At 46.4% G+C, this 24987-nt stretch overlaps 1 protein-coding gene across 8 annotated transcripts in view; it reads left to right on the top strand.

The window, feature by feature from the left end:
• SP100 (SP100 nuclear antigen) overlaps positions 1–24611 on the top strand; it is a 91508-nt gene extending 66897 nt beyond the window's left edge. For 7 of the 8 annotated variants that reach the window (XM_075529044.1, XM_075529045.1, XM_075529047.1 and 4 more), the window contains 12 exons: positions 1599–1643; positions 4581–4652; positions 11143–11187; positions 11839–11943; positions 14049–14191; positions 14898–14936; positions 16054–16095; positions 19222–19337; positions 20683–20803; positions 21044–21115; positions 21274–21420; positions 23816–24611. In XM_075529044.1, coding sequence (XP_075385159.1) covers positions 1599–1643; positions 4581–4652; positions 11143–11187; positions 11839–11943; positions 14049–14191; positions 14898–14936; positions 16054–16095; positions 19222–19337; positions 20683–20803; positions 21044–21115; positions 21274–21420; positions 23816–23944 — 1076 coding nt within the window. In that variant the 3' untranslated portion in view covers positions 23945–24611. The remainder of the gene's footprint in view (positions 1–1598; positions 1644–4580; positions 4653–11142; positions 11188–11838; positions 11944–14048; positions 14192–14897; positions 14937–16053; positions 16096–19221; positions 19338–20682; positions 20804–21043; positions 21116–21273; positions 21421–23815) is intronic. The other variant, XM_075529046.1, reaches the window with a different exon arrangement.
• The last annotated feature ends 376 nt before the right edge of the window (positions 24612–24987 follow it).

Genomic DNA, 24987 nt, shown 5'->3' with positions numbered 1-24987 from the left:
GCTATTGTGGCCCAGAAAGTTTTCATGGACTACATTTTCAGAAGTAGATGATCAAGCCTTTCGTCCTGTACTGTCTTTGTCTGGAAGCTTTAATGAAATATGTCCAACCTGCTGACCTGGCTGGTATTTGAAATACCTGTGGCATAATGTCCAGCATCACAGCAACACACAAGCTACGACAGCATGGCAAACCGACAGATGTGTGGTAGACCTGGTATTATAGGCATAGGAGACATCTGTTTGCTCAGTGGACAAAGATAGAAATTCAGGGAAAATGTGTAGTTGTGGTTGCTGAAGCCGAGGTATGCAAACAAAAAAAAAATAGAGAAAAATTAACCATCAACAAAGAAATAAGGAAGAGTAGAGAAAGTTTTCATCCATGAAACAATAACAGGTTGCTGCTACATTAAAAGTCACTTTGAAGAGCATCTTGCAAAACCAAAACCAAACACGCAAACATATGCACATATACAAGAGAGAGAGAACATAAGCCACAGGTTGGAGGAACCTTGAAAATGTAATTCTGAGTGAAGCAAGCCAGTTTCAAAAGGGTGAATTTGAAAGGGTTTCAAGAGTTCACGGGAAAATCCATCCCCTGGGGATGAGAAGGTGATGGATTTTTTTCCCCCATAAACTTTTGGAAGTCCCTTGTATTGTTGTATGACCTCACTTTGTTTATACGAGAGCAACAAATGTACAGAAACCTGCATTTATTAATGGGTACCAGGTGTGAGAGAGAGAGGCAGCAGGTTTGGAGGAAGGCAGTGAGTTTGTGTTCATGGTCGTGTAAACTCTTAGAGGTGACAGCAAGCAGGGTAGTGCAACGTGACACGCGCGTGGGCGACATCTTTGCTCATGACCACCTTCAAACCAAAAGCCTTCACAAAAGGTTCAGAGATGCCCGGTATCCTTTATTTTCAGTTCTGAAATATCAAATCTTCTTCTTCTAAGTGACTTTTCGTCTCTTTAAGAGGTTTATTTACTCTCCTTTCTGAAATGCTGGCGGGCATAAACATGGGGTGTCGCTTTAGCTTTTTCAGTGCAAGCCTCTCCACTCCAGGAAATGGAGTTCTAGCAACTTCTGGGGTCTGGTGTTGCTCAGCCCCTTGACATTCCCTTTCCAGGACTGCTTCCCTTCTCCCTCCTTGCAACGTCTGTTTAAATATCCTTTGTTGTCGATGTATGTATGTGAGAACATTCAACACACGACTGCACTGTTTTCCACGTGGTGACAATTAAGATGGGATGTTGGTAACTTGATAGTTAGCCCCATGAATCAAATGCTTGGAGATTGTTGTTGTTGTTGTTGTTGTTGTTGTTGTTGTTGTTTTGTGGCCAACAAATCAATTCCAACTCACAGCGAACCCCTGTGTTCCAGAGAGACGTGCTCCACGGTTTCCGTGGCTGTCCCCTGAGAGAAGTAGATGGCCGGGGCGGCCGCTAGCTGGGTTCAAATTGTCGACCTTCCGGTTAGCAGTTGTGTATTCCATTTTCATGACTCAGGGACCTGGCTTGAGGATGACGGACGAACTAACATAAAATCCGTACGTGACTGTTGCTAGTTCTAAAGGGTTGTTTCCATTCTTTTCTGTTTGAAGCCCAAAAGAGGAACCATTTGGAGGGAGAGCTCAGACTCCACAAAGGTAAGCGAGAAATCTTAGCATTCACTCCTATGGCCCTGACCATCTTGACTGGAGCACCACAATCTCCTATGGGCCATGAAAGCGTCAGAGTCGATGGACTGTTGGGAGGCTGTGCCATTACAACCAGGAGACCCATAAGCACAGCGGCTTATACCAAACGATTTACCTTTCATCTCCCATGCAGAAGTGGTGAGAATCTGCCCTCCTTAAAAATTGGCTTCCATCCCCGGATCCAAAGAGGTAGATCTGATTCTACTAATCTCCCAGCCAATGGGAATGGGCCAAAGGGACAGAGGATTCTCCTATCCATTTATTTTAGCTTAAAGATCCAGGCGGCTTCTTCTCTCATTCCTATTGGCCAGTACCTAAAATTTTACCCAAATCCAGGTAGGCAAGATATCTGATCACTTCCAGTACTTTTGTTCAGTCCCAAAGTCTTTACTGACGACTGATACCCACTCAGTGGCCCAACATCACATCTCCTTGGACAATCCAAGTTCTTGCCTCTAGACCAAATGAAATCTGCAATTCATCACTAAATTTTGTAAATTTTGTCTGAACTGTGCCCATGTGCTTCCGTTTTTCTGTTGGTAATGGGAATAGTCAACGTCCTTATAACATCAATCAATTTGTAGATTCAAAGGTCTTGAAATAAAGTCTTATTGTTATGAGCCATTGAGTAGGTTGTGACTCATAGAAATCTATAGACAACAGGAAAAAATACCGCCCAGCCCTGCACCACCCTCACAAAGATTCTGACGTTTGAGCCCATTGTTGCAGCCACTCTGTCCATCTCTCTGGTCAAAGACCTTCTTCTCTTTCACTGCCCTCTACTTTGCCAAGCATGAAATCCTTCTGCCGAGACTGGTCTCTCCTGATAACACGTCCAAAGTACACGAGACAAAGGAATATTCTGACTGTACTTTGTCCAAGATAGATTTGTTTGTTCTTTTGACAGCCCACAATACAGCAATGTTCTTCATAGCACTATAATTAACATGCATTGATTCTTCTTCAAACTCCCTTATTCAATATCCAACTTTCACATGTATATGAGGCGATTGAAAATACCGTGCCTTGGACCAGGCAGATCTTAGTCCTCTAAGTAACAGCCTTGCTTGTCCTCACTGTAAAGAGGGCTCGTGCAGCAGATTTCCTTAATGCAATGAGTCCTTATATTTTTGACTGCCGCATCCATGAGCATTGATTTCAAACCCAAGCAAGACAAAATCCTTCACCATTTTAACCTTTCCTCCATTTATCATGATGTTACCTATTGATACACTTGTGAGAATTCTGGTTCTCTTTGCATTCTGTTGTACTATATCCTGAAGGCTACAATCCTAGATCTCTATCAGCAAATGCTTCAAGTCCTCCTCACTTTGGGCAAGCGAGGTAGAGTCATTTGCATATCGCTGGTTGTTAATAAGTCTTCCTCTGATCCTGATGCCCCATTCTTCTTCATACAATCCAGCTTCTCTGATTGAACGAGTACAGTAAGAGGCTACAACCCTGATGCACACCTCTCAGTATCCATTCAGTCTGTTCCCACAACTGCCGTTTGGTCTCATATGGGTTCCACATGAGCACAAGTCAACGGTCTGGAATTCCCATTCTTCTCAAGGTTATCCACCGTTTGTTATAACCTACAGAGTCAAATGCATTGGCACAGTCGATAAACCACAACTAAACATCCTCTGGTCTTCTCTGCTTTCAACCAAGATCCGTCTGATGTTACCAAATGATACTTCTTGTTCTAAAGTCTCTTCTGAATTCAGCCTGAACTTCTGGCAGCTCCCTGTTCATATATTTCTACAACCATTGGTGAATGATCTTCAAGCAAAATTTTACTTGCGTGAGGCATCAATGAGATTGTGCTACTTTTTGCACATTCTGTTGGGTCACTTTTCGTTGGAAGGGAGCAAATATGGATTGACAGTGGCTGAACCAAGGGCCTCAAGCAGAAAACCCTTGTGAGGCTGCCACAGAACGGGGCGGCGCTTCCTTCTGTGGTGCATCGGGTCTCTGCGAGTCAAAACGGACTCTCACAGCCGCACCTAGAATATTGATCGCTATGCCTTCCGTTTCATGCTTGACAGCTTCCCATTTTCCTAGATTCGTACTTCGTACCTTCCAACTTCTGATGATTTATCGATGTTTTCAGCTGTGTCTTCTCATTTTGAGTCATGCCCCAGCAGCAAGTGAAGATCCGAGCTTTATTCCAGAAGCCTTTGCTCCATCCACGTCATGATGATGGCTCTAATTTGAGAAGACAGCTCTTCCTCAGTCGTATTCTGAGTGTCTTCTGACCTGAGGACCACATTTTCCGACACGATCTCTGACAATGTTCCGCTTCGACTCAGCAGGTTTTTAGTAACAGGCACTGTTTTGACAGGCTATCTATCTATATTTTTTTCCCCGATGGGCTAATTTCTCAGAATTGGACTGTCTATTCTTTCTTCACAGTCTGTTCTTAGTCTGGGAGCTCTGCTGAAACCTGTTCACTTTTGTTGACCCGGCTGGTATTTGAAAGACCAGTGGCCTAGCTTCCAAGATCACAGCATCACCCAAGCGACCACAGTGCGATAAACTGACAGACAAGTGGTGAAAATAATGCCTAGCATTTAACACGTGCTTAGCAAGTGCTGGCTCTCGTTGTTATTTTGAGTTTCTTGCGATACGAATGGAACTATATTAAATTATTTTAGGGGCTACTGTGACAGTATAAGAAAATGAAATCTAAGATGAACGTAGGTTGACTGTGAAAGGCTAGGTCATTGTAATGCTGTGGATTATAGATTTTTCTTTATGCGGCAGGCTCTTGAAATGGGATTTTGGAAAAGCACTCTAAAGTTAAATGGGATTTGAGAAAAGCACTCTTCTATGAAATACAACTTTTTGGCAGCGTGTGTTTATATGTTTTTTTTATTTTCTCAGGGAGAAAGAGACTCTGGCCTAGAAAGCTTTATGCCCAGAGAAACAAAGGGCTGAAAAGAGGCCGCTCGAAAGGTAAAGCAGAAAAGATGGATGTGCTTTCAATAATGAAACACCTACCTGCTCACGTGTCATTCTGTGCTTTCGGAATAAGCCTATTTCCTTAGTTGCTTTATGTAGCTGTACAAACTTTGGGGGAATGTATTTGATGTCAGTAGTTTCCAAAACACATCAGGGAGAGAAAAGACGGCAGTATCACAGACAAGCAATTTGAGGATGAATATGTGGCAGGTCCAGGGGTCCAGGAGACAGGGCAGGGCTACCGCCACTGTACTCCTAACTCTCCATGCAGGAAATAGCTGCAATCACAGGACGTAACACTCAAGTGGTTTGGCTGTCACTGCTCTTGACCACCCCCAGGAGGATGGCGTGCACTTGGACATCATGGCGCTTCTGTGATTGCTCCACTGGCTCTCAACTCCATCGTTTCAGCCACCACAGGTCTCTCTAGCCATGAGCTTCACCTTTGAATATCTCAGGGGTGAACCTGATAGTCTCTCCTTCCTAAGTATAGAAACCCATCTCCTAAGTAGATCTCCTCAAGCCTTCCCACTTGGCTTGAGGGGGCAGGGAACCCACGGCCATTGAATCAGTTGCCCCTCCTTGTGACCCCATCTAAAGTTTCTAAGTCTGTAGGTCTTTGCAAGATAAGACAGCCTCATCTTTCTCCCTCAGAGTGGCTGGTGGGTTTAAATCACCGACCTTGTGGTCAGTAGTCCGATGCTTAAGAGGCTCACTCACAAAGCCTGGAGGTTGTTGTTGTTAAGTGCCATCAAGTCAGTTATGACTCACAGTGACCCGATGTACAACAGAACGAAATACCACCCCGTCCTGCCCTACCCTTACAATTGTTCTGTGTCCATCTATCTTGTCAAAGGTCTTACTCTTTGTCACTGCTCCTCTACTTTACCAAGCAAGATGTCCTTCACCAGGGACTGGTCTCTCCTGATGACATGTTCAAAGTATGTTCGACAAAGTCTCGTCCTTGCCTCTCAGGAGCATTCTGGCTGTACTTTTTTCAAGACGTGGTTCTTTTGGCAGTCCATGGTACTTTCAATATCCTCATTAGCACCATAATTCAAACGCTGCAGTCCTTGATGTTTATCACCTAGTGCTTCAAGTCCTCCTCACTGTAAGGAAGCAAGGTTTTATCATCTCAATATCAAAGGTGGTTAATAAGCCTTCCTCCACGCCTGATGCTACATTCTTCTTCATATCATATAGCTTCTCTGATGATTTGCTCACTATACAGATTGAATAAGTATGGTGAGAGGATACAACTATGATGTACACCTTTCCTCATTGAAGCCAGATATATTCCTTTTTTCCCTTTTCACCTCTTGATCCATTACAGGTTCCCCATGAGCACAATGAAGTGTTCTGGAATTCCCATTCTTCTCAAGGCTACCCGTAGTTGGTTATCATCCACATGGTCAAATGCCTTTGTAGAGTCAATAAAACAAAAGAAACCATCTCTCTGCTTTGAACCAAGTTCCACTGACATCAGCAATGATCACCCTTATGCTATGTCCTCTTCTGAATCCAGCCTGAACCTCTGGCAGCTCCCTGTCAATGTTGATCATTGGACCCAAATAATGTTGAGAAACTACTTTGTCCAGGGGACCGAGTGGCACCCAAAGAACCCCTTGAAAGGAATGCTCAGCAGCGCTGCTGATAGCTGGGGTTGAGCACAGTGAGTCTGTTGTCTTTCCGTGACGTTTTTGTCCTCAACAGGCTTGTGAAAGGTGAGTCTAACCCACCTGTTAGACCCAGAGGAGTAAAACAGAGAGAGACGGAGAGCAATAAAATGGATGTTTGTCAATAATGGCTATTGCCCAAGTTTGGCCGGGGTTGCCCCTCTGGTTTAGCCCCCTTATGGGAGAAGAGACACAGCAATATGCCAGGGCCCTTGACCCTGTCCAAAGGGAACTGAGAGTCAGAGCTGACTAGGTTTCTGGATACACTGACTGACCTCGTCTTCATGAGGGCCAGGAGAGGACAATCCACCGGACAGCCACACTTGTATGGACGTTTCCTTTACTCCGGGCAGCCACACCCATTGCCAAGCCTAGCGCAATCACATTCTTGGAAATGAATCCATTTAGAACAACTTTCTTCTGCGAGTCAAGCATGGAGTGTGAAGAACCCCTTATTTACGTCCTTAGTATCTGCATTGCCCCCTTCTCACTCCTTTCTCTTAAGCCTGTCCTAGTCCTGTCGTATGTACGCTGAGTGAGCCCTCCTCCCAGTGATAAACTGTCCCCAGGTAGCACCTTGTAGACCACGCTTACTCACAAACTGCTATTCCTCTTACTCATGAATGTCCCACGGGGCCGATTTCATCTTGAAGAGGTTATAAGCCAAAAACCCTCAGAGGAATCATTATGGCAAAGGCTCAGTCCTAGGTGGTGCAGACAGTTAACTGCACACCAGCAGATTGGGGGTCCCGATCCACTCAAAAGAGCCTTACAGGAAAGGCCTGAGGCTCTGCTTCTGAAAAAATGCGCCTCTGAAAACCCCAGGGAGACCGTTTCTGCTCTGACCTACTCAGTCACCACCAGTCAAAGTCAACTCAGTGGCCCTGGTTCACTGAAGGCCTCCTTGGGGTGGGTTGAAGGAATGATCTCTTTCCAGCCTAGTCTGCTGAAAGAAAACACCCCGATGAATGCGTGAGTGAAGGAGTTTTCCTCCTGGCCCCTGCACTGCCCATGCTGGCAGCCCTGATGCCAACCATGGGCACCAAACGGCTGCAAGGAGCTTTAGAAAGGAAGAATGAGCACTCTGTGTGCCCAGTTTCAGCAGTCAAGTGTGTGTGAGTGATGACCGACTTCAACATGTGCAGGGACTGGGTCTTGTTTCTTTTGGACACCCTTAGTGAACACAGAAATCTGCCTGTAACAACCTGGGAGTCAATCCTTTCGTACAGTCTCTAACTCTACAAATATTTGGGGTTTTGTGTGTGTGTGTGTGTTTTGTGCTTATTAGAGGTATCTTTTTCATTGCTTTTAATGTATCATGTGTTGACATGACAAGTGTCCCCCCCGCCCTCGCTCCCTGCTTCCTTCCTCCTTTGCCTTTCTGCCTCCCCCGGGTCTCCCATGGCCTTCAAAGTCAGCTTCTTTGGGTGTAAAGGTCATGTTTTTGTTTTTTTTCTTTAATAATCATGGTCTCGTGCAGCATTGTTCTGTATGAGACTGACTAACTTTGTTAAGTAGAATGTCTTCCAAATTTGCCCACATGATGAGGTGCTTGATGGTTTCAGCATTATTTTCTTAAAGCTGCAGAATAGCCCATTGTTTGTATGTACGTACCGGAGTTTATTAATCCATTCCTCCGCAGATGGGGCATTTTGGTTGTTCGTATCCTTTCACTAGTGGGGGTATCGATGTGATAAACATGGGTGTGCATATATGTGTCCCTGTTTTGTTCTTTACTTCTTTAGGGTGTGTACGCAGTAGAGAGATTGCTGGGTCACATGGTATTTGCATCCTCATGTCTTTAAGGAAGCGCTGTACTGGTTTCCACAATAGCTATGTAATTGTGCAATCCCCACAGCAGGGTATGTGTTTAATCTGTCTACATCCTCTCCAGCATCGGTAACGTTCTGTTTATTTGTTTTTCAGTTTTACGATCAGTGCCAGTGTGAGGTGATAGCTCATTGTTGTTTTAATTTGCATCTGTTTTATAGCTGGTGGTGTCGTGGTTACGAATCGGGCTGCTATTTGACAGTTCAAAAGCACCAGCCCCTCCTTGGGAGTAAAGTGTGACTCACCCTTCCCATAAGCAGTGAGTCTTGGAAACCCGCAGGGGGTCACTCTGAGTCGGTACCCACTCGATGGCAGTGAGTTTGGTTTGGATGAGAAGGATCATGACTGTTTCTTCATAGGATTATTGGCTGAGTTATCTATTCGTGTCTTCTGCCCATTTTTTAATTGAATTATTTGTGTTTTCCTCATTGGGGTGTATATTTTAGAAATTAGCCTCTTGTGCTATATATCATTGCCAAATTACTTTCCCAATCTGTAGGCTGTCTTTTCATTCTTTTGATGAAGTATTTTGAGGTAGGTCAAGGTCTGATGTTTCAGAGGACTGGTTCCTCTGTCTTGCCTTCTTTGGTGTGAGTGTTTTCATTGTGTTTGGTAGTGTGTCTATACCTTGGATTAGGGCACTTCAGTGTGCCCCTGTTTTTTCACGAATGAGTTTCATAGTTCTGGAGTTTATAGTTAAGTCTTTGATCCATCTTGTAACATGACAATGTTTACCCTTTGGTCTCAATTTTTACAAATTCCCCTTACATGGCCTTCTAGTGTTGAAGTCTCTGGTCATTTTCGCCAACGTTTTGGGGAACACAAAAATCTCCTTCGGTCTGTGTTTGTGGCACCTGAGACGTTACACTCCCTCTCTTTGTCACTGTCTTTCCACCCAAAGAAATGCGCACGCCCTTGGTGGGTTTGTGTTTTTAGCTTGGATCACCAGCGTCCTCCTACATAGAAAGACAATAATATTACTGATGGGGGTCTTCCCCTGATGACCAAGTAAGTAAATCAAGATCAAAGGCTAAAAATGCTTCTTGGCACACAGTAAACCCTCCAAAGATATTCAGTTTCATTGTCATTCTCATCATGTTGCTTGGAGACAGGTAAAAACACTTGGGAAACTATTGGGAGTATTGGTGAAAGACATACAGGATATGTCTCAGTTATGAGTCGGCTGTGTAACTAAGTCTAGGCCAGGAGTTGGCAAGCTCTGGCCCACAGGCAGGCGGTGTTGAACTAGAGTTTCACTGGCGCACCACTAGATGCACTCGTACAGAGAAGAAGGCCTGCGGCCGTTTTCCTGCTATGGCAGTAGAGTTGAGGAGTCGAAACCTAGACTATGAACCCCAAAGCCTAAAATATCTGCAGAAAAGGACCAGATTCAACCTGTAGAATCACAACCCCTACAGAAAGCAGTACGGCAATTCCTCCAATAACAGGGATAGAAGCACCCTATGGCCCAGCAATCTCTCTACTCCGTGGATGCTCTGACAACATGAGACACAATGCCCAACTTGAAGATAACCAAACACCCATCTAGCTGAGAAGCAACAAAGCCCACATGGAAGAAGCACACCAGCCTATGTGATCGCGAGGTGTCAGTAGGATCGGGTATCAGGCATCAAAGACCCAGAGCAAAAAAATTATATCGATGTGAATGGGGGAGAGCACAAGTAGAGACCCAAATTGGACATCTCCCTACAGAACGGTAACAAGGAAAAGTTGAGGCAGTCAGGGTGCAGTATAGCCCTGATGAAACATACAACTTTCCTCTAGGTTTTTAATGCTTCCTCATCCCACTATCATGACCCCAATTCTACCTTACAAATCCAGCTAGACCCGAGCGTGAACACAGGTACAGATAAGAGCTGGACTCACAGGGAATCCAGGACAGAAAAACCCCTCAGGACCAATAATGAGAGTAGCGATACCAGGAGGGGAAGGGGAAGGTAGAGAGAGAAAGGGGAAACCAATCACAATGATCAACATATAACCCTTTCCCAGGGGGACAGACAACAGAAAAGAGGGGGAAGGGAGATAGCAGTTGGTGAAAAAATAATAATTTAGAGATTATCAAGGTTCATGGGGGAGGGGGAAAATGAGGAGCTGATATCAAGGCCTCAAGTAGAAAGAAGAAGTTTTGAAAATGATGATGGCAACATAGGTACAAATGTGCTTGACACAATGGTTTCATGTATGGGTTGTGATAAGAGCTATATGAGCCCCCAATAAAATGATTAAAAAACAACAACAACAAGGAACAAAGCCCAAGCAGATATACACACCCCCGTGTTCATCACAGTACTCTTTGCAATAGCAAGGTGGAGGCCCCCTAAATGCCCATCATCAGAAGAATGGATAAAGACTCTCTGGTGCATACATGCAGTGGAATACAACGCATCACTGAAGAATCAGCGATGAGACGGTGATGCGCCTGGTGGCAGGGATGGCTTTGGAAAGCATGGTGAAGGAAGTTGTCCATCACAAACGGGCAAATAACATGTGAGCCCACTGTTATGAAGGCAACCAAACTAAAGGTTTTCATACCAAAAGCCACAGGCTAGATGGCTATGGGGGCGGGGTGGGGAGAAGGGGAACAACTAGGGTGAAGGATAGACGAGTGTTAGCTGGGTGAAGAGGGAGATGGTATCCTCTAATTGGGAGGTGGGCAAAAGAGGGGGGCAGGACAAGTTACTGGGAGGGTGAATAGGTTGTTAAAGTTGTTGAATACAGATGTGATGATCAATCTACAAGCCCCCACCGACTTCACATAAGAAAAGTCACTTTAAAACGAAGAAAGGGGCCAGATGGTAACTATCTAGGCATATGATATGTTTCTTTAAATAATGCACCTGAAAGAAAGAAAGAAATGAAAATAAATACCACACCCGAAAGTTTCCATTTGAATGATATTTTTGTAATATTCTAAACAAGAGAACTTTGTGTCATCTTTTCTGTTTTCTCTGGAGTGAACGGAGTCAACGCTGGACCCTTGAGAAAAAGGAGGAAAAGAGGTATACTTGAGTGACTCGTTTGTTGTATCTGTCAGTTGTCGCACTGCGGTGCTTGTGGGTTGGCGTGACGCTGGAAGCTGCGCTGTTGGGAGCTATGGGCCTGCTTTCCAAAGATCAGCAGAGTTGAAGTGAACAGGGTTCAGCGGAGCTTCCAGACTAAGGACAGACTAGACTAAGGACAGACTAGACTAAGGACAGACTAGACAGACTAAGGACAGCCTGCCCTCTTCAGAGGAATTGGCCACTGAAACGCTCCCAGCCTTTTAGAGCAGTGGTTCGCAACCTGTGGGTCGTGACCCCTTTGGGGCCAAACAACCCTTTCACATGGGGTCGCCAGATTCATAACAGTAGCAAAATTACAGTGATGAAATTGCACTGAAAATAATTTTATGGTTGGGGGACACCGCAGCATGAGGAACTGTATGAAAGGGTCGCGGCCTGAGGAAGGTTGAGAACCACTGTTTCAGAGGCTGGGAATGGCTTAAGACATTACTTGTATGCATCTAATTGACCACAAATGAAAGGTCTTAAGGCGGGACCTTAGTAAATCATCCATACATTTTGACTTGTTAAAGACAGCCCCCCAAAAGCCCGAGGAGTGGTGGGCCATTGTAACAGAGGGAGCTGCAATGGAAATGCGTTCCCTTTCAGGCCCCAGAATTCCCAAAGACAACACGATGGATTTCCAGAGTCCTCAGCTCCCTGTGAAGTGTGGTGAGCTGAGGGGGATTCTCTACAAGGAGATGCTGGCACAAGGTGGGTTTCTTGGTCCTCTGCTCTTCCACCTGGAAAATGCTCGTGTCTGCCCCAGGTTGTCTGGGGAACGGGCAGCTGTGCCGTGGTTTCCCAGGATCCAGCGCTTCTCCAGGAGGGCTCACGGGGCTCAGCATACAGGCCTTCACTTAATCCAGTCAGAGGGCAAAGCAGAATCAGCAAACAGAGAAGGAGCTGGGGAGGGAGTTCACAGGAAAGCTGGCACCAGCTCTGTAGAGCCCTCCCTCAGGGGGCTCACTTTGTGACAGAGCTTGGGATGTGCCAGGGCAAAGGATTGCCCTGAACCCAGAGGCAAAGGATTTCACCCGGGACTAGTCAACAAACACCGGGTATCCTCTACCTACTGGTCTTCTGAGGTGCCCCTGGGCGGATCCTAACTCGGGGCCACCCTCTACCTAGCTGATCCCCGAATTCCACACTCCCAGGGAAGCAGGGGCTCACATATTATTGGTGCCAACAGCTGGGGCGCCGTCAGCATTTCTGTTAGTTCTGACAATGGTTCGACCTTCCTGAAGTTCCCAGATGCCAACCAAGGCCAGCCTTGCAGGTAGACCTTGTGAAGGACAGTTGTCTGCACCTGCTCAGCCGACTCTATGGTGAGCAGCACAAGTGACCTGGAGGAAAGGTAGTATCCCCACACTTTTGCCATTCATGGGACATTAACCAGGTGGCCATGCCCCCCGTCCCCGCTGGCAATGGTCTTTGGGGACACCACCTCATCACCAAGTGTCATCTGAGGCACCCAATACAAGGGCAAGTACTTCCAGGTCTTCCTGGAAGATGCGCACATTTGAGAACTTCGACAACTACCTCCACACACAACCTACCTGGCGTCATGCTGAGTAAAAGCAATGTAGGTTTACAGTCAGAAAATGGGGATTCAAGTTTTAGCTAAATCTGGGGTGTCACCAGGGCCAAGGTCATATGAACCCCCTGATCCCAAACTTCCTCCTCTACCAAAGGGAAGCTGGGAGAAAAGACAGACATGATGGGGGTGAACTGGGTTGTCAATTACAACGCCCTGCGTCATGGTCAAGGCCCTCCATCCCCACTCCCAAAGCTTGCTCTGGCTTCTACAGGCCCTAGAGGCCCTGGGTTACATTCTATATATGGAATTTGGGGGGTTTTCTACTACATCTTATGTCCACGATAACTTTTCATATAAATATCCGCCCCTTCCAATTGTGGAACCCATTGGTTAGAGTTAGCTGGGTGGAACATGGGACCCATAGGATGTGGGGGTGGGTATGGTGACAGCTCCCACACTCTCCTGGGGACATGAGAGCCCACTGGATGGCTAGGAGGCCTCGTCCGCTCCCCTGACCCTCGCCTGCCTGTAGTCTGGGCCTCGGAGAAGGAAGAGGAAAGAGCCTGACCACACCAGCCCTCAGCATCCACTCCCATGGGTGACAGACCGGAGCTGCACCCCACAGGATCTCCTGTGGCTGCGTTTTCAGCAGATCTCCAGAACTTCCCGCTGAGGCAGTCGGGTGGACTAGATCCTCCAGCCTTTGGGATCACGAAGGGTGTGTTCCCCGCTTGCACCATCCCAGAAGGGACCCCCGCTCCTTGTTTAGAAGTGTTTATGTCTTTTCCCCCCTTAATGATCGGAAGCTACTTTGAAAAGCGAGGCGCCCTGGTGACAGTGGGTACGCACACACCTGCTCACCATAAGATTAGCAGTTCAAAGCCACCAGCCACTCTATGGGCGAAAGACCATGCTTTTTTGCCACTCTCTTATATAATGAGTCTCTGAAGCCCAAGGGGGCTGTTCTACCCATCCCAGAGGGCCGCTGGGAGTCGGAATTGACTTGATGGCAGTGAGAGAGAAAAAGAGAGAGACTTTGATATGCTCACTTTGGGTAGTAATCATTCTCTTCCTGGTCCCAGGAAAGTCCAAGAAGTGCTCGCGGAGCAGGGAGGCAAAGTGAGGGGATCCGAAAGTCTGAGGGAGAAGCGCAGTCTCTCCAGCCACCCACCCTGAGCTCAAACAGGGGCGGGGCGGGGGGGCGGCTCCAGTGGTAGAGGGGAGGCCGTGGGGTCCCTCCCTGGGCTCTGAGGGGGCTCAGGTTGTCTCGGCCTTGCAGGCACCTCGGAGAAGTGCATCCAGACTGAGGGCCAGCGCTGGCTGAGCCCCAGGGAGTTTGAAATCGAAGGCGGCCGAGAGAAATCCAAAAACTGGAGGACGAGTCTGCGCTGCGGGGGGTACACCCTGAATGACCTGATAGAGGTACGGGGGTCAGGAAACGGACCGCAAAGCCCTCACTATCAGCCACCACGCACCGGCCGAGGGAGCAGGACTTCTCAGCCTGCAGGAAATGGCCCTGCCCCTCCTGTCTCAGGTCACACCCCGACTGCCCTGCATCCCCTCCAAAGCCTGGTGAGCTCATGTGGGGTGGTGTGCCACTGTGCTCACAGGCTCTAAACCCTGGATTTGATCAAGGAGGTCACCAGTGCCTGGGGCCTGGAACCTCTGACTTCAGGGTCTGCAGCTGAGTGAGGCAAGCATCGGCCTCACTCAGGGATGCCCAGGCCACGGTCCTGATGTGATTACTAGCATCCATCTCCCGGGGGAGGGGAGGAGGGCACTGCTTGAAGCCAGGCAACTGGAAATGGCCTTCCCCATCCTCCTGTCTGATCTGCCCACTCTCCAGCTGCAAGACCTGGCTCAGACCTCACCCTGGCTCTGAACTCCTTGACAATTCACCCACCTCTGGGTCCCCACGCTCTCCGTGAGAGCACAGTTCCCACCCCGGGGTCCTGAGTCACCACGTGGAGGGTGGTTTATCTCACTTGTCTCCCGAGTGTCCCATCGAAGACACCTTAAGTGTGAGGTGGCAGGGGGACCTCCAGGGAGAGAGCTGGAAGGCAGATAGAAATCCCAAGCTTGGTTGAAACAAGGAATCATTAGTGTGTCCATCTCTGTTCTCTTTCAGTATGAATGTATACCAAAACCGCCAAGAAGCAGGAAAGGGGTAACTATCACGGTCCTCCCAGTGTCTCACGCATCAGGGTGGTGCTCCCCCACATCTGCAGCCTGAGGGTGAACTCCCCAGGGATGACCCATCTCCATTTCATCATGTGGTGCTTTCACGGTTACTTGTGGGGGGTGTTGTGCATGTACAAGGCTGGGACTTCTTTGAGCACAGAGTTGGGAACAATTTTTACAAATCAATGTTGAAACAGACTGACCTTGAATGTTGGTCCTAGAAAAAGATCAGGCGTGTACTGCCTCCGGGCATTAAACAGGGCACAGGAGCTGGAAAGGCATGCATGTCTTTGCAATGTGCAAGACCTGTAAAGACTGTTGCCATCCCAACTTCAACTTGACCTCCCGTGTTCAAGCTTTTTAGAGTAAGAATGGCACAAACGTTTCCCCAGGAATGCCCCGTGGTCACATGGGGGATGCCTCATTAGCCGGGTGCCATCCAGTGAAGCAAGCAGCAAAAAGGACATTCTCTGCCTTCCTTTGTCATTTCCTTTCCCCCACACACACACACTCATCCACACACACTCACACACACACACATCCACACACACACTCATACGCACACACACGTACCCACACACACTCATACACACACACACTCACACACACTCATACACACACACTCATACACACACACACTCATACGCACACACACACTCATACGCGCACACACACACTCATACGCACACACACACATACCCACACACACTCATACACACACACACTCATCCACACACACACTCAAACACACTCATCCACACACACACACTCATACACACACACACTCACACACACTCATACACACACACACATCTACACACACACACATGCTGCTTGCTCCCTTTGGAAATGGAGTGATGGGGAGGGGGAAATGGGCTGCTGGTCTGGGAAAACTCTCTTTGGGGGAGAGGCCTTATGCCCCCCCAAAAGGCACATCTTTGGGTGTCTTTTAATCTCCAGACAGATGCCTAGGCCCTCAACACAGGTGTGAAATAAAGAAGCGCATGCCGTGAATACCTTGAATAAAGAAACCTGCTCAAATCAGTAGTTGATGGGAAAATCACATTCACTAATGTCACCCAATCATTCTTGCTTGTCAACAGAGAATACTGGAGTGTTCCGACAAGAACTTCACCAGCTTCTATGTAAGTGCTAACTGCAACCTTAACCGCAGGTACATTATCTGTGACTTGACTGCTTTCTCCCAAAGCATCCTTCTTAATCAAGGAGTGTTCCTCACACCAGGTAGATAGATGGTTCTGACTTGGGTGTCTCTTCCATGGGTCCCAGCCCCAACAGGTTCTGATTTCCTGGATCTAAGTATCAAGGCTTTCCAGGGTTCGCTCCCTGGGTGATACAGCTCTGTTGTGAGACACTGTAGACATGTGAAGGATGCCTGGTGGTGCAGTGGTTAAAGTGCATGCCTGACAACCCAAACCTCGGAAGGGCAAACCCACCAGCCACTCCTTAGGAGAGAGGGTGGTCACCTGTCCCCATTAGGATTTTGTTGTTGGAGTTAGCTGTCATCAGGTCAACTCTGACTCATAAAGCAACACTGCCTGGCCCTGCGCCCTCCTCACCATTGTTGCTATGTCTGAGCCCATTGTTGCGGCCACTGTGTCCGTCCACCTCATCCAGGGTCTTGCCCTTTTTCTGCTGCCTTTCTACTTTACCAAGTATGATGTCCTCCTTCAGGGACTGGTCTTTCCTGAACACAGGTTGAACCGTATTGGAAGCCATGTGGAGCAGCAGACACTGTCCTATAGAGTCACTTAGAGTGAAAATTGGCTTTGCTTTCGGGTAGACCAGTGCGACGACCAACACGATAAATCGCTCTGTCACAGTCATTTGAATCATTTGTTGTACCACCTGTGGCTGGACACCAAACCCCAGGCTTCTGCTTCAGCAAGCATGGGCTAGGGTCCAGGAATCTTCAGTGACAAATTCCTGGAGATGCTGCTGCTACTGGCCTAAGACACTTTGGAGACCCACTACCTTAGACTTCTAACCAAAGGCCACATTTGCATCATCTGGAACTTTTTAAAGTAAAATGTTGTGTTTTCTGTGAAGGTTTACACAGCTGCTTAGGTTTTCATTTAATATATCTATACAATTATTCAGTGACATTGGGGACATTTATTTTTTTCATTCCAAAAGAAAGTAGGGAATACTTTAAAAATTAAAAATGGGTTAGAAGGGGAAATAAATGATACCATGTTAAATTTTAACCTAACTATATCTGCAATAATTTACTTTCTCGTGTACCCTCTCTGTGGACAGGGTTTTCCCATTTCAGGTCAATGATCCATGGGTATTCCATGGAGACTCTTAGTTCTTATGGGGTCTCTGCAAATGGATTGGGGGCTTTCGCGACCATCCATAGGTTTCTGAAAACTAGGCACTCAGAATTTAAGCTCTCCTACATTTCCTCCTCTGATCTTGATTTTTGTTCTTTACCATTCTTGCGCTACACAACTGTGTGGGCTTAACTGTTGCCTCACTTAGATGGCTGCTTGTTTTAAAACAAGCTTTCTAAGACCCCAGGTGCTATTCTTTCTAGTAGCCAGGCACCGTCTACAAATGCTATGTCCCAACCCAAGACCCTGAGTGGCACTAAGGGTTAGCAGTTGCACTCAACCACTGGCCTAAAGGTTGCCTGTTTGAATCTACCTGCCAGTGCTTCTGAAACCAGGCCTAACGATCCACTTGCACAAAGATAACAGCTAAGAAAACCCCACTGAGCAGTTTGATTCTATAACACGTGGGGCTTCCATGAGTTGGAATCGACTCAACAGAAATGAGTTTGTTTGGTATATGCCCCAAACTACCCTCATTAAACAAAAATTCTGGTGATGGCATCCCAGGCATCTGAATATTTTAAAGCCTCCCTAAGCGATTGCACTGTGCAAAGGTGGAAAGCTGCCACTAAGCAAAGGGGCAGATTTCTCGTTTAAAAGATTAGGGAGGCACTCACAAGTTTTCAGGATTACTTAGACAGGGAGTGCTGGACATGGGGTTGTATTCTTCCTTAAATGCTTCAGTATTTGCTCTTCTCAAGTCCCGTTGCGGACTGTATAGAATGCAAGCGAGGAAGAATGGCCTGCATCGCTGAGTCTTTTTGGTTATGTGGAAAATGAAACTGGTTGCATGAGTCAGTCTGTACCAGGACAACCACTCTGCGAGTTTTCCTGTCCAGAGGGATCGCCCGACCAGGCTACATCTTGCACCCTAGAATGTTCTCCTATGTCTGCCTTCTGTTTCTTTTCTTCTTGTGCTAGCTTTGCAGAAAATGAGAATGTATACATTGAGGTGTGTCCCAATTTGCCTCCGCAAACACCAGGCAATGTTGCTATGGCTACGAAGACGGTGTTAGTCACTGTGGACTTTGCAGCCCCGTAGCAGCAGGAATGCCGCACCAGATTTCTCATAAAAGTAGAAGCCTGTGCGGATGTGCTTTATACAATTGATGTATGTATATGTATGGATTGTGATAAGAGTTGTATGAGCCCCTAATAAAATGTAAAAAAAGAAAAAAATTTTAAAAATTTTTAATTAAAAAAAGTAGAAGCCTGTCCTTGAAGTTGAAAAGTTAGGGCCATCCCTGGCGGACCTCAGCTACTGTTACTATGCTCCTTGGCCACCCAGAGATAGATCTTGGTGTCTGCACATCCCCTGAAGACTGTCAGAGCCAAGGACCTCTGCTCTTTGTCACCCAGGGTTCTTCTACCCAAAAGGCAGCCCTGCACGTCCAGGGATGCTGCAGCTTAGGGCCTCCTTGCCAGGCTCTTCCTTCAACTCTAAGGAAGACTCTGGCCAAGAAAATGAAATATAGTGATAGATCAGACACTTGCATCAGTTAATTAAATGCTCAGTGAAATCAAATATCCTCAAATCAATGGAGACACTGAATTGTAGACACCGAGGTAAGACACTACCTGAGAACCCGATTTTTGTCAGGCGAAGAATAAACATCTCAGATTATCCATAAACCTTCCTCCTATTTTATAGCTAGCTTTCCTGAGTTACGGTCTCTATTTTCATAAAGAATACTTTTCTGGCTGGACACGCAGTTCCTCATCCTGACCTTTGTTGGATACCAGAATGTCTTCTTCTGAAATATGCCCTTTCTGTTGTTATCTGTCCTTTCAGGGAGATACATTTCTAAGGGTCTCCGTTGGTCCACACAAAGGCAACAAGTTTCGGGGTTTCATCCTGTAGACCTTCTGGGGTCTCACTGAGCTAAGTGATGTCTATGTTCTCTCTCTTTCTAGCGAGAAAATTCAAATGAGTGTGAGGTGTGCCAGAAGGGAAGAAAGCTGATCTACTGTGACACATGTCCAAAGTCCTTTCACAAGACCTGTCACATCCATCCTGTGGAAACTGAGAGGTTAGTGAGACCCAGCCTCCCCCTCTCTCACCTCCTTCTTAGGAATCCACCCCCTTCCACCATGCATGCCCACGCTACAGAGAGTTTCTGTCTCTAGTTGCATGTCTTGAGGTCAAGGGAACAGGACTCTTAAGTATCAAGCTCCCCAAGTGTAATCCAGAAATAGGAATGCCGCTGGCAACAGAGACTGTACCAAGGGACACTCGATAGCATTGTAAGAGCTGTCACCTTCACTGCCCAAACTTGGTTCCCAGACCCTGGCCTTCTGGTGGGATAATGACCTCATTCGTTGGTGGCTGGTTTAAAGCAAATGCCATCTCCTGAGAACATCTCAAAGCTGACAGATCTCTGTGATGAGCCTTCAGAAAGCCCTATCAAACCAACTGAGTCTGGGTCCAGAATACATGATAAGATTTGTGAATTTTTTGTGGGTGTGAGCCCACTCCTGAACTTCTTTTGCTGTAAAATATATCATTTGTCAGAGGTGAGGGTGCAGAAGGTACCCTAGTGGTTGAGAAAACATTGTGTAAGGGGTGGGGAAGAGTCTGGGTGGACAGAAGTGGAAAGGCTCCAAAGTGGACTCCCAGAGGGGGGGAGAGGTAAAGGGCAGGAAGTGGCTGGCTTACAAACCTAGAAGGAAGGAGGAAGATGTGGAGGACGATGTCGATAGCATTGTGGGATAAAGCTATAGGTGGTCACAAAACTGCAATTGCTAGGCACAGAACTTTTGCTTTGTTCGTTTACACAATATTAGATGTAAATGGGGCTGGTGCACTTTCAGCTATACAAGTTTTCATTCGATACTGTTAGAAATAGACATGATTTCATCACTGTCTTTGTTTAAAGACTGTGTACGGTTAAAGAGTTGTGTGCAGGTGTCGAGTTGACAGGGGTGGTCTGTGGCAGTTAGATTTTAGGTCAACTTGCCTGTTGTAGTGGAGGAGTCCAACCTGTCAATCAATTCATATCCTGATGATGCCTCTTGGGAGGTGTGGCCTTTTTATGAGACACTGGGGCGCTCTCTCTCTCTCTCTCTCTGGCTCTTTGCCCCTGCCTCCAGGGGTGGCCCCATGTGGGCCACTCAACGCTGAGAACTCATCAGACTTTAAGACAAATGAGACGTCCTCATTGATCACAGCCCCTCACTCAATAGACTGACACTCCTGCTGCTACATTTGATGGGAAAGGAGGTCTTGGGGCCACATAGAGGTCTGGTACCAAGAGAGGAATTGGCTACAAGATGAAAGCCCTCAACCACTGTTGGAAAGATGACATTGGCCACTAAATGAATGGTGGCGATTCATAGAAAACCTTCCTTCTGCTCATGATGTGCCTGGCCTCTCAGGAAGCCCTGGAGTTGCATCTTCTGCGAGATAAAGGCGATCCAAGAGCACTGCCAGGAAAGCCAGCCATGCCATCAGGAATCTGAGATCCTGAGCAAGTGGATGCAGCCTGAGGAACAGCTGGTGAGTCCCCATGCAAACCTGAACTCTCCTCGTTTCTCTTTACCCAAGAGGAGCAGCAAGACCATGCCGAAGGCTACAAAAATGGTCCCTTGCCCCAAAGCCCAGATTCCCAAGAACCTCCCCGTGACATGCGTGGTCCCACCTTCTGGACGACCCTGGCTCGTGGTTTCCGTCAGGTCATGGGGACCGTCTCCTTTTCTCCGTGGTGCTTTTCGCTGACTGCTTTTTCCTCCTTTGCAGAAATGTGAGTTCCTCCTCCTGAAGGTCTTCTGTTCCTCAAAGAGCCAATTTTTTGCCAATAAGCCACACTATGTAAGTAGCAACCAGAAACCCTGAAACTGATATTTGTGGCATTTGCCATCTGAATCCCTGGATAGCTGCTATTGTGTTTGCCTGCTTATGGGAGGTAGTTCATAGGAGGTAGATTATGAAGTATGCCATTAGCCCACCCTTTGATGTTTCATCAACAGGTTACACGGAGCTCTTCCTGTGTCCCAAAGAAACCCATGTGGTTGAACAAAATCAAGATGAAACTGATGAAGAAGCGTTACCGCCAAGTGGGGGAGTTTGTGCAGGACATGCGCCTCATCTTTCAGAACCACGACACATATTACAAGGTAAATACCTTCCCCCGCTTCTTGGTCTATCTCTTTCAATTAAGCCACATCACCTCTCGTCTGCTTGTAGAGGGAAAATTACCCGCTTTTCCTCGCCATGAGGCGCGTTCACACAAGTGGAGCTTCGGGGTGTCTTCTAAAAGCCTTCCAATCCACAGAGGGAAAAACAGTGGTAAAACCGGAAGTCACCGTTGCAGCCATTTCTCTGGGAGCTCAGAGATGTTGCTCACTTCCAGATAGTCTATTTCCTCCCACGGAGAAGAAAAACTAGGAAGCCAGATCCCCATCATTGAGTCCATTCCGATTTACAGCAACCCTACTGGACAGGGTAGAATTTTTCCACAGGACTCCACGGCAGTAACGCTCGATGGGAGCAGCCAACCTCATCTTTCTTGGTTAGCAGCACGGTGGCTAACCCAGTACACCAGAGACTAGACGGCAAACCTAGTGCATAGGAAGTAAGAGAGCCCTTTAAAGTACGTCTTTTCTCTAAAAGAAGATAAACTCCCAAAAGCAAACTCTCTGCCATCAAGTCAATACTGACTCATAGCCACCCCCTAGGGGGCTTCGAGATGGTAACTGTTTACAGGAGTAGAAAGCCCAGTCTTTCCCCCTAGCACCCTCAGAGCTGCTGGTGACTTCAAACTGCTGACCATGCAGATCGCAGCCCAACTCGTAACCACTCCGCCACCAGGGGCTCCTGTAAAGATACCAAATTAAATTTCTCAGGTTTCAAAAGCATCTATATCTGACTTTCCTAGTGATGTATAAAGAAGTTAACAAGAAATGGCTGGCAAGGTGTGAGTGCAGGGCAAAGGATATGCCCTTAAAGTCTTGTCTTAAAACAAGCAGCCGTCTAAGAAGCACACAGGCCGGGGTAATCCAGGATTCTAAAAAACAAAATCCAAAATTGGAGGGCAGAATTGCATTAGCGCTTACATTCTAAGTGCTTGGTTTGCAGAAGGTTATGGATGACAGGAGCCCTGGCGTGGAGCAGTGGTTACGTGTTGGGCTGCTAACCACAAGGGCAGCGGTTTGAAACCACCAGCTAATCAAAGGGAGAAAAATGAGGCTTTCTATTCCCATAAAGAGTTATGGTCTCAGAAACCCACAGGGGCAGGTCTTCCCAGCCCTATAGGTCTCAGTGAGTTGAAATTAATTAAGCGGCAATGAGTTTGGTTTGGTTTGGGTACAGATGACAGTGAATGCCCAAAGTCCATTTGCCGAGTCCCCAAGTGCATTAAGCCTCCATTGACTTTTCTCTGACTATTGAGCAGAGATGTGAATAGCCTGGCTATCAGACAGAGCATATTGGAAAGTGGATTCATGCAGATGTAGTTGAGATAAAAGCTAACTTTGATCCGTTTTAAATTTGTTCTAGTTTTCATTGTTTTCTGCTTTCTTTTGGATCAAGAGTTTCCGTTGTTGTGTTTTGAATGACTTTCTGAATGAAATCTAGGAGAGGTAAATCTATAGAAACAGCAACTAGATTAATAATTTCTTAGAGTTATGGTAGGGAAGGTTGTGGAGAAATGGGGTAAAAATAATGATGATGAGGACAAGAGAGAAAAATGTTCAAAAATTGATTGTGGTGATGCTTGTGCAACTCTTTTAACATATTTAAACCATAAGATTGTATGAAATGTGAATTATGTGTCAATAAAACTAGATTTTTAATCAAAATTTTAAAAGGAGACACCAATAATTTGCTTCAGACACTTCTGTACTAACATAATGTTACAAAGAACATGTGTCATAGTTTCTAATCAAATACCAGAATATTTCAGAATTAAATCAAGAAATTAATGTTTGACCAAGAATTAACGGCAATAAATTGCTTCTCAAACTCCCAGATGAAAAGAAATCATCAAGCTACTAGAGAGTAGACGCTACCTTTAGCTGGATTCATTCGCATTAACATTTGCCCCCAAACAACAATCAACCAAAATCCCTGCCATCAAGTCGATTCCGATGATTCAGGATAGAGCTGCTACTTAGGGTTTCGATCTTTATAGGAAGAGACACCCTCAGAGCAGCTACTAGGTTTGAACCACCAACCATGAAATTAGCTGCATCCCCTGGGCTCCCTCACTGATATTTAGGATTGTCTAAAACAGTGGTTCTCAACCTTCCTCATGCTGTGACCCTTTAATACCGTTCCTCATGTTGTGGTGACACCCCCAACTGTCAAATTATTTTTGTTGATATTTCATAACTATAATTTTGCTACTGTTATGAACCGGGCGACCCTTGTGAAAGGGTCGTCTGACCCCCCCCCTCCAGGGGTCGCGACCCACAGGTTGAGAACTGCTGGTCTAAAACGAGGCTTCCGATGATCTGGAATGCGGCAATGACCATTCTGGTTTTCGTTGTTGTTTTGTCTTTGTATTTACAGGATCGGAAGTTTGCCATGTTGGGACATCAACAAGAGGCCAAATTTGAGATGGACTTCAAAGACCAGTTTGGCATTCAAGAAACAATAGTTGAATGCATTACCCCGTCTGGACCCATTATTCTCTTGTAGGAATTGATTTCTATTGCCCGCTTGAGACCCTCTTGCAGTTACCGGATTCCTTGCCTGAGGCCCCGTTAATCACTCTGCCTGTTCCAGTCAAAGATCAGCGTGTTGTTAGGTACCATTGAGTTGGCTCTGACACATGGTGGCCTACACACCACAGACCAAAATGTTCTTTGGTCCTGCAGCATTACCCCAATAACAGAAATGGCCTGAGCCCATGAGTTCAAGAGTCACTCCGTTCGTCTCATTCAAAGCTTTGCACTATTTTGCTGACTCTTTACTTTGTCGACCACGATGTCGTTCTCCAGTGATTGAGTCTTCTTTATGACATGCCCAAGGTTGCCAAGACCAACTCACGCCAGGCTCATTTCTAAGGAGCATCCTGGCTGCGCTTCTTCCCAAACACATTTAATCATTCTTCTGGCACCATCAGCGCTTCTTTTTCAAACGTGTTTTGTCTGTGCGATTCCTGCCCATTTGTTTTTACAATTCCCTTGGGACCAAATGGTCAACAGTTGCTCTCACGCATGGAGAAGGGGTTGGGCAATGAGCGTCAAGTTAATGAGAACGCAACAACCGCCAGGGAGATAACGAGAGCATTAACCAATCTGAGTAAGTTACTCAGTAGAGATTGTTACATGGGAACCTATTTTGCTGTGTATACTTTCACCAAAAATACAATAAAATATATTTTTATTTAGAATTATATTGCCAATTCTTTTCTTTCCAGATATTTTATAGTTTTTACTGCTATTGGGAAAGTGTTCACTTCACCACTGTGTTTTATTACTGAATACTGCCCAGCATGAAAAGCTACTGCTGTTTGCACATGAAGTTTGTCATGTTGGTTGACCTTTTATTCAATGCACCAGGAAGTGTCGAGTGGCTATATAGTTTTTCCACTTTCTCATTCATAGAACGAGTATCAACAGAAATACAAGTAATATTCCATTATTTAACCTCTTTCCTGAAGACTCTGGGCAGGAAGACTTGTGACTCGTTGCTGTTTACCATAGGCTCCCGTTGCTGATATTCATTTCCTCGCTTTC

This window comes from Tenrec ecaudatus, chromosome 13, assembly GCF_050624435.1.
Source record: "Tenrec ecaudatus isolate mTenEca1 chromosome 13, mTenEca1.hap1, whole genome shotgun sequence".
Classification (NCBI taxonomy): domain Eukaryota; kingdom Metazoa; phylum Chordata; class Mammalia; order Afrosoricida; family Tenrecidae; genus Tenrec; species Tenrec ecaudatus.
Note: the sequence above shows the minus strand (reverse complement) of the source record. Positions and strands in the feature narration are given on the sequence as shown.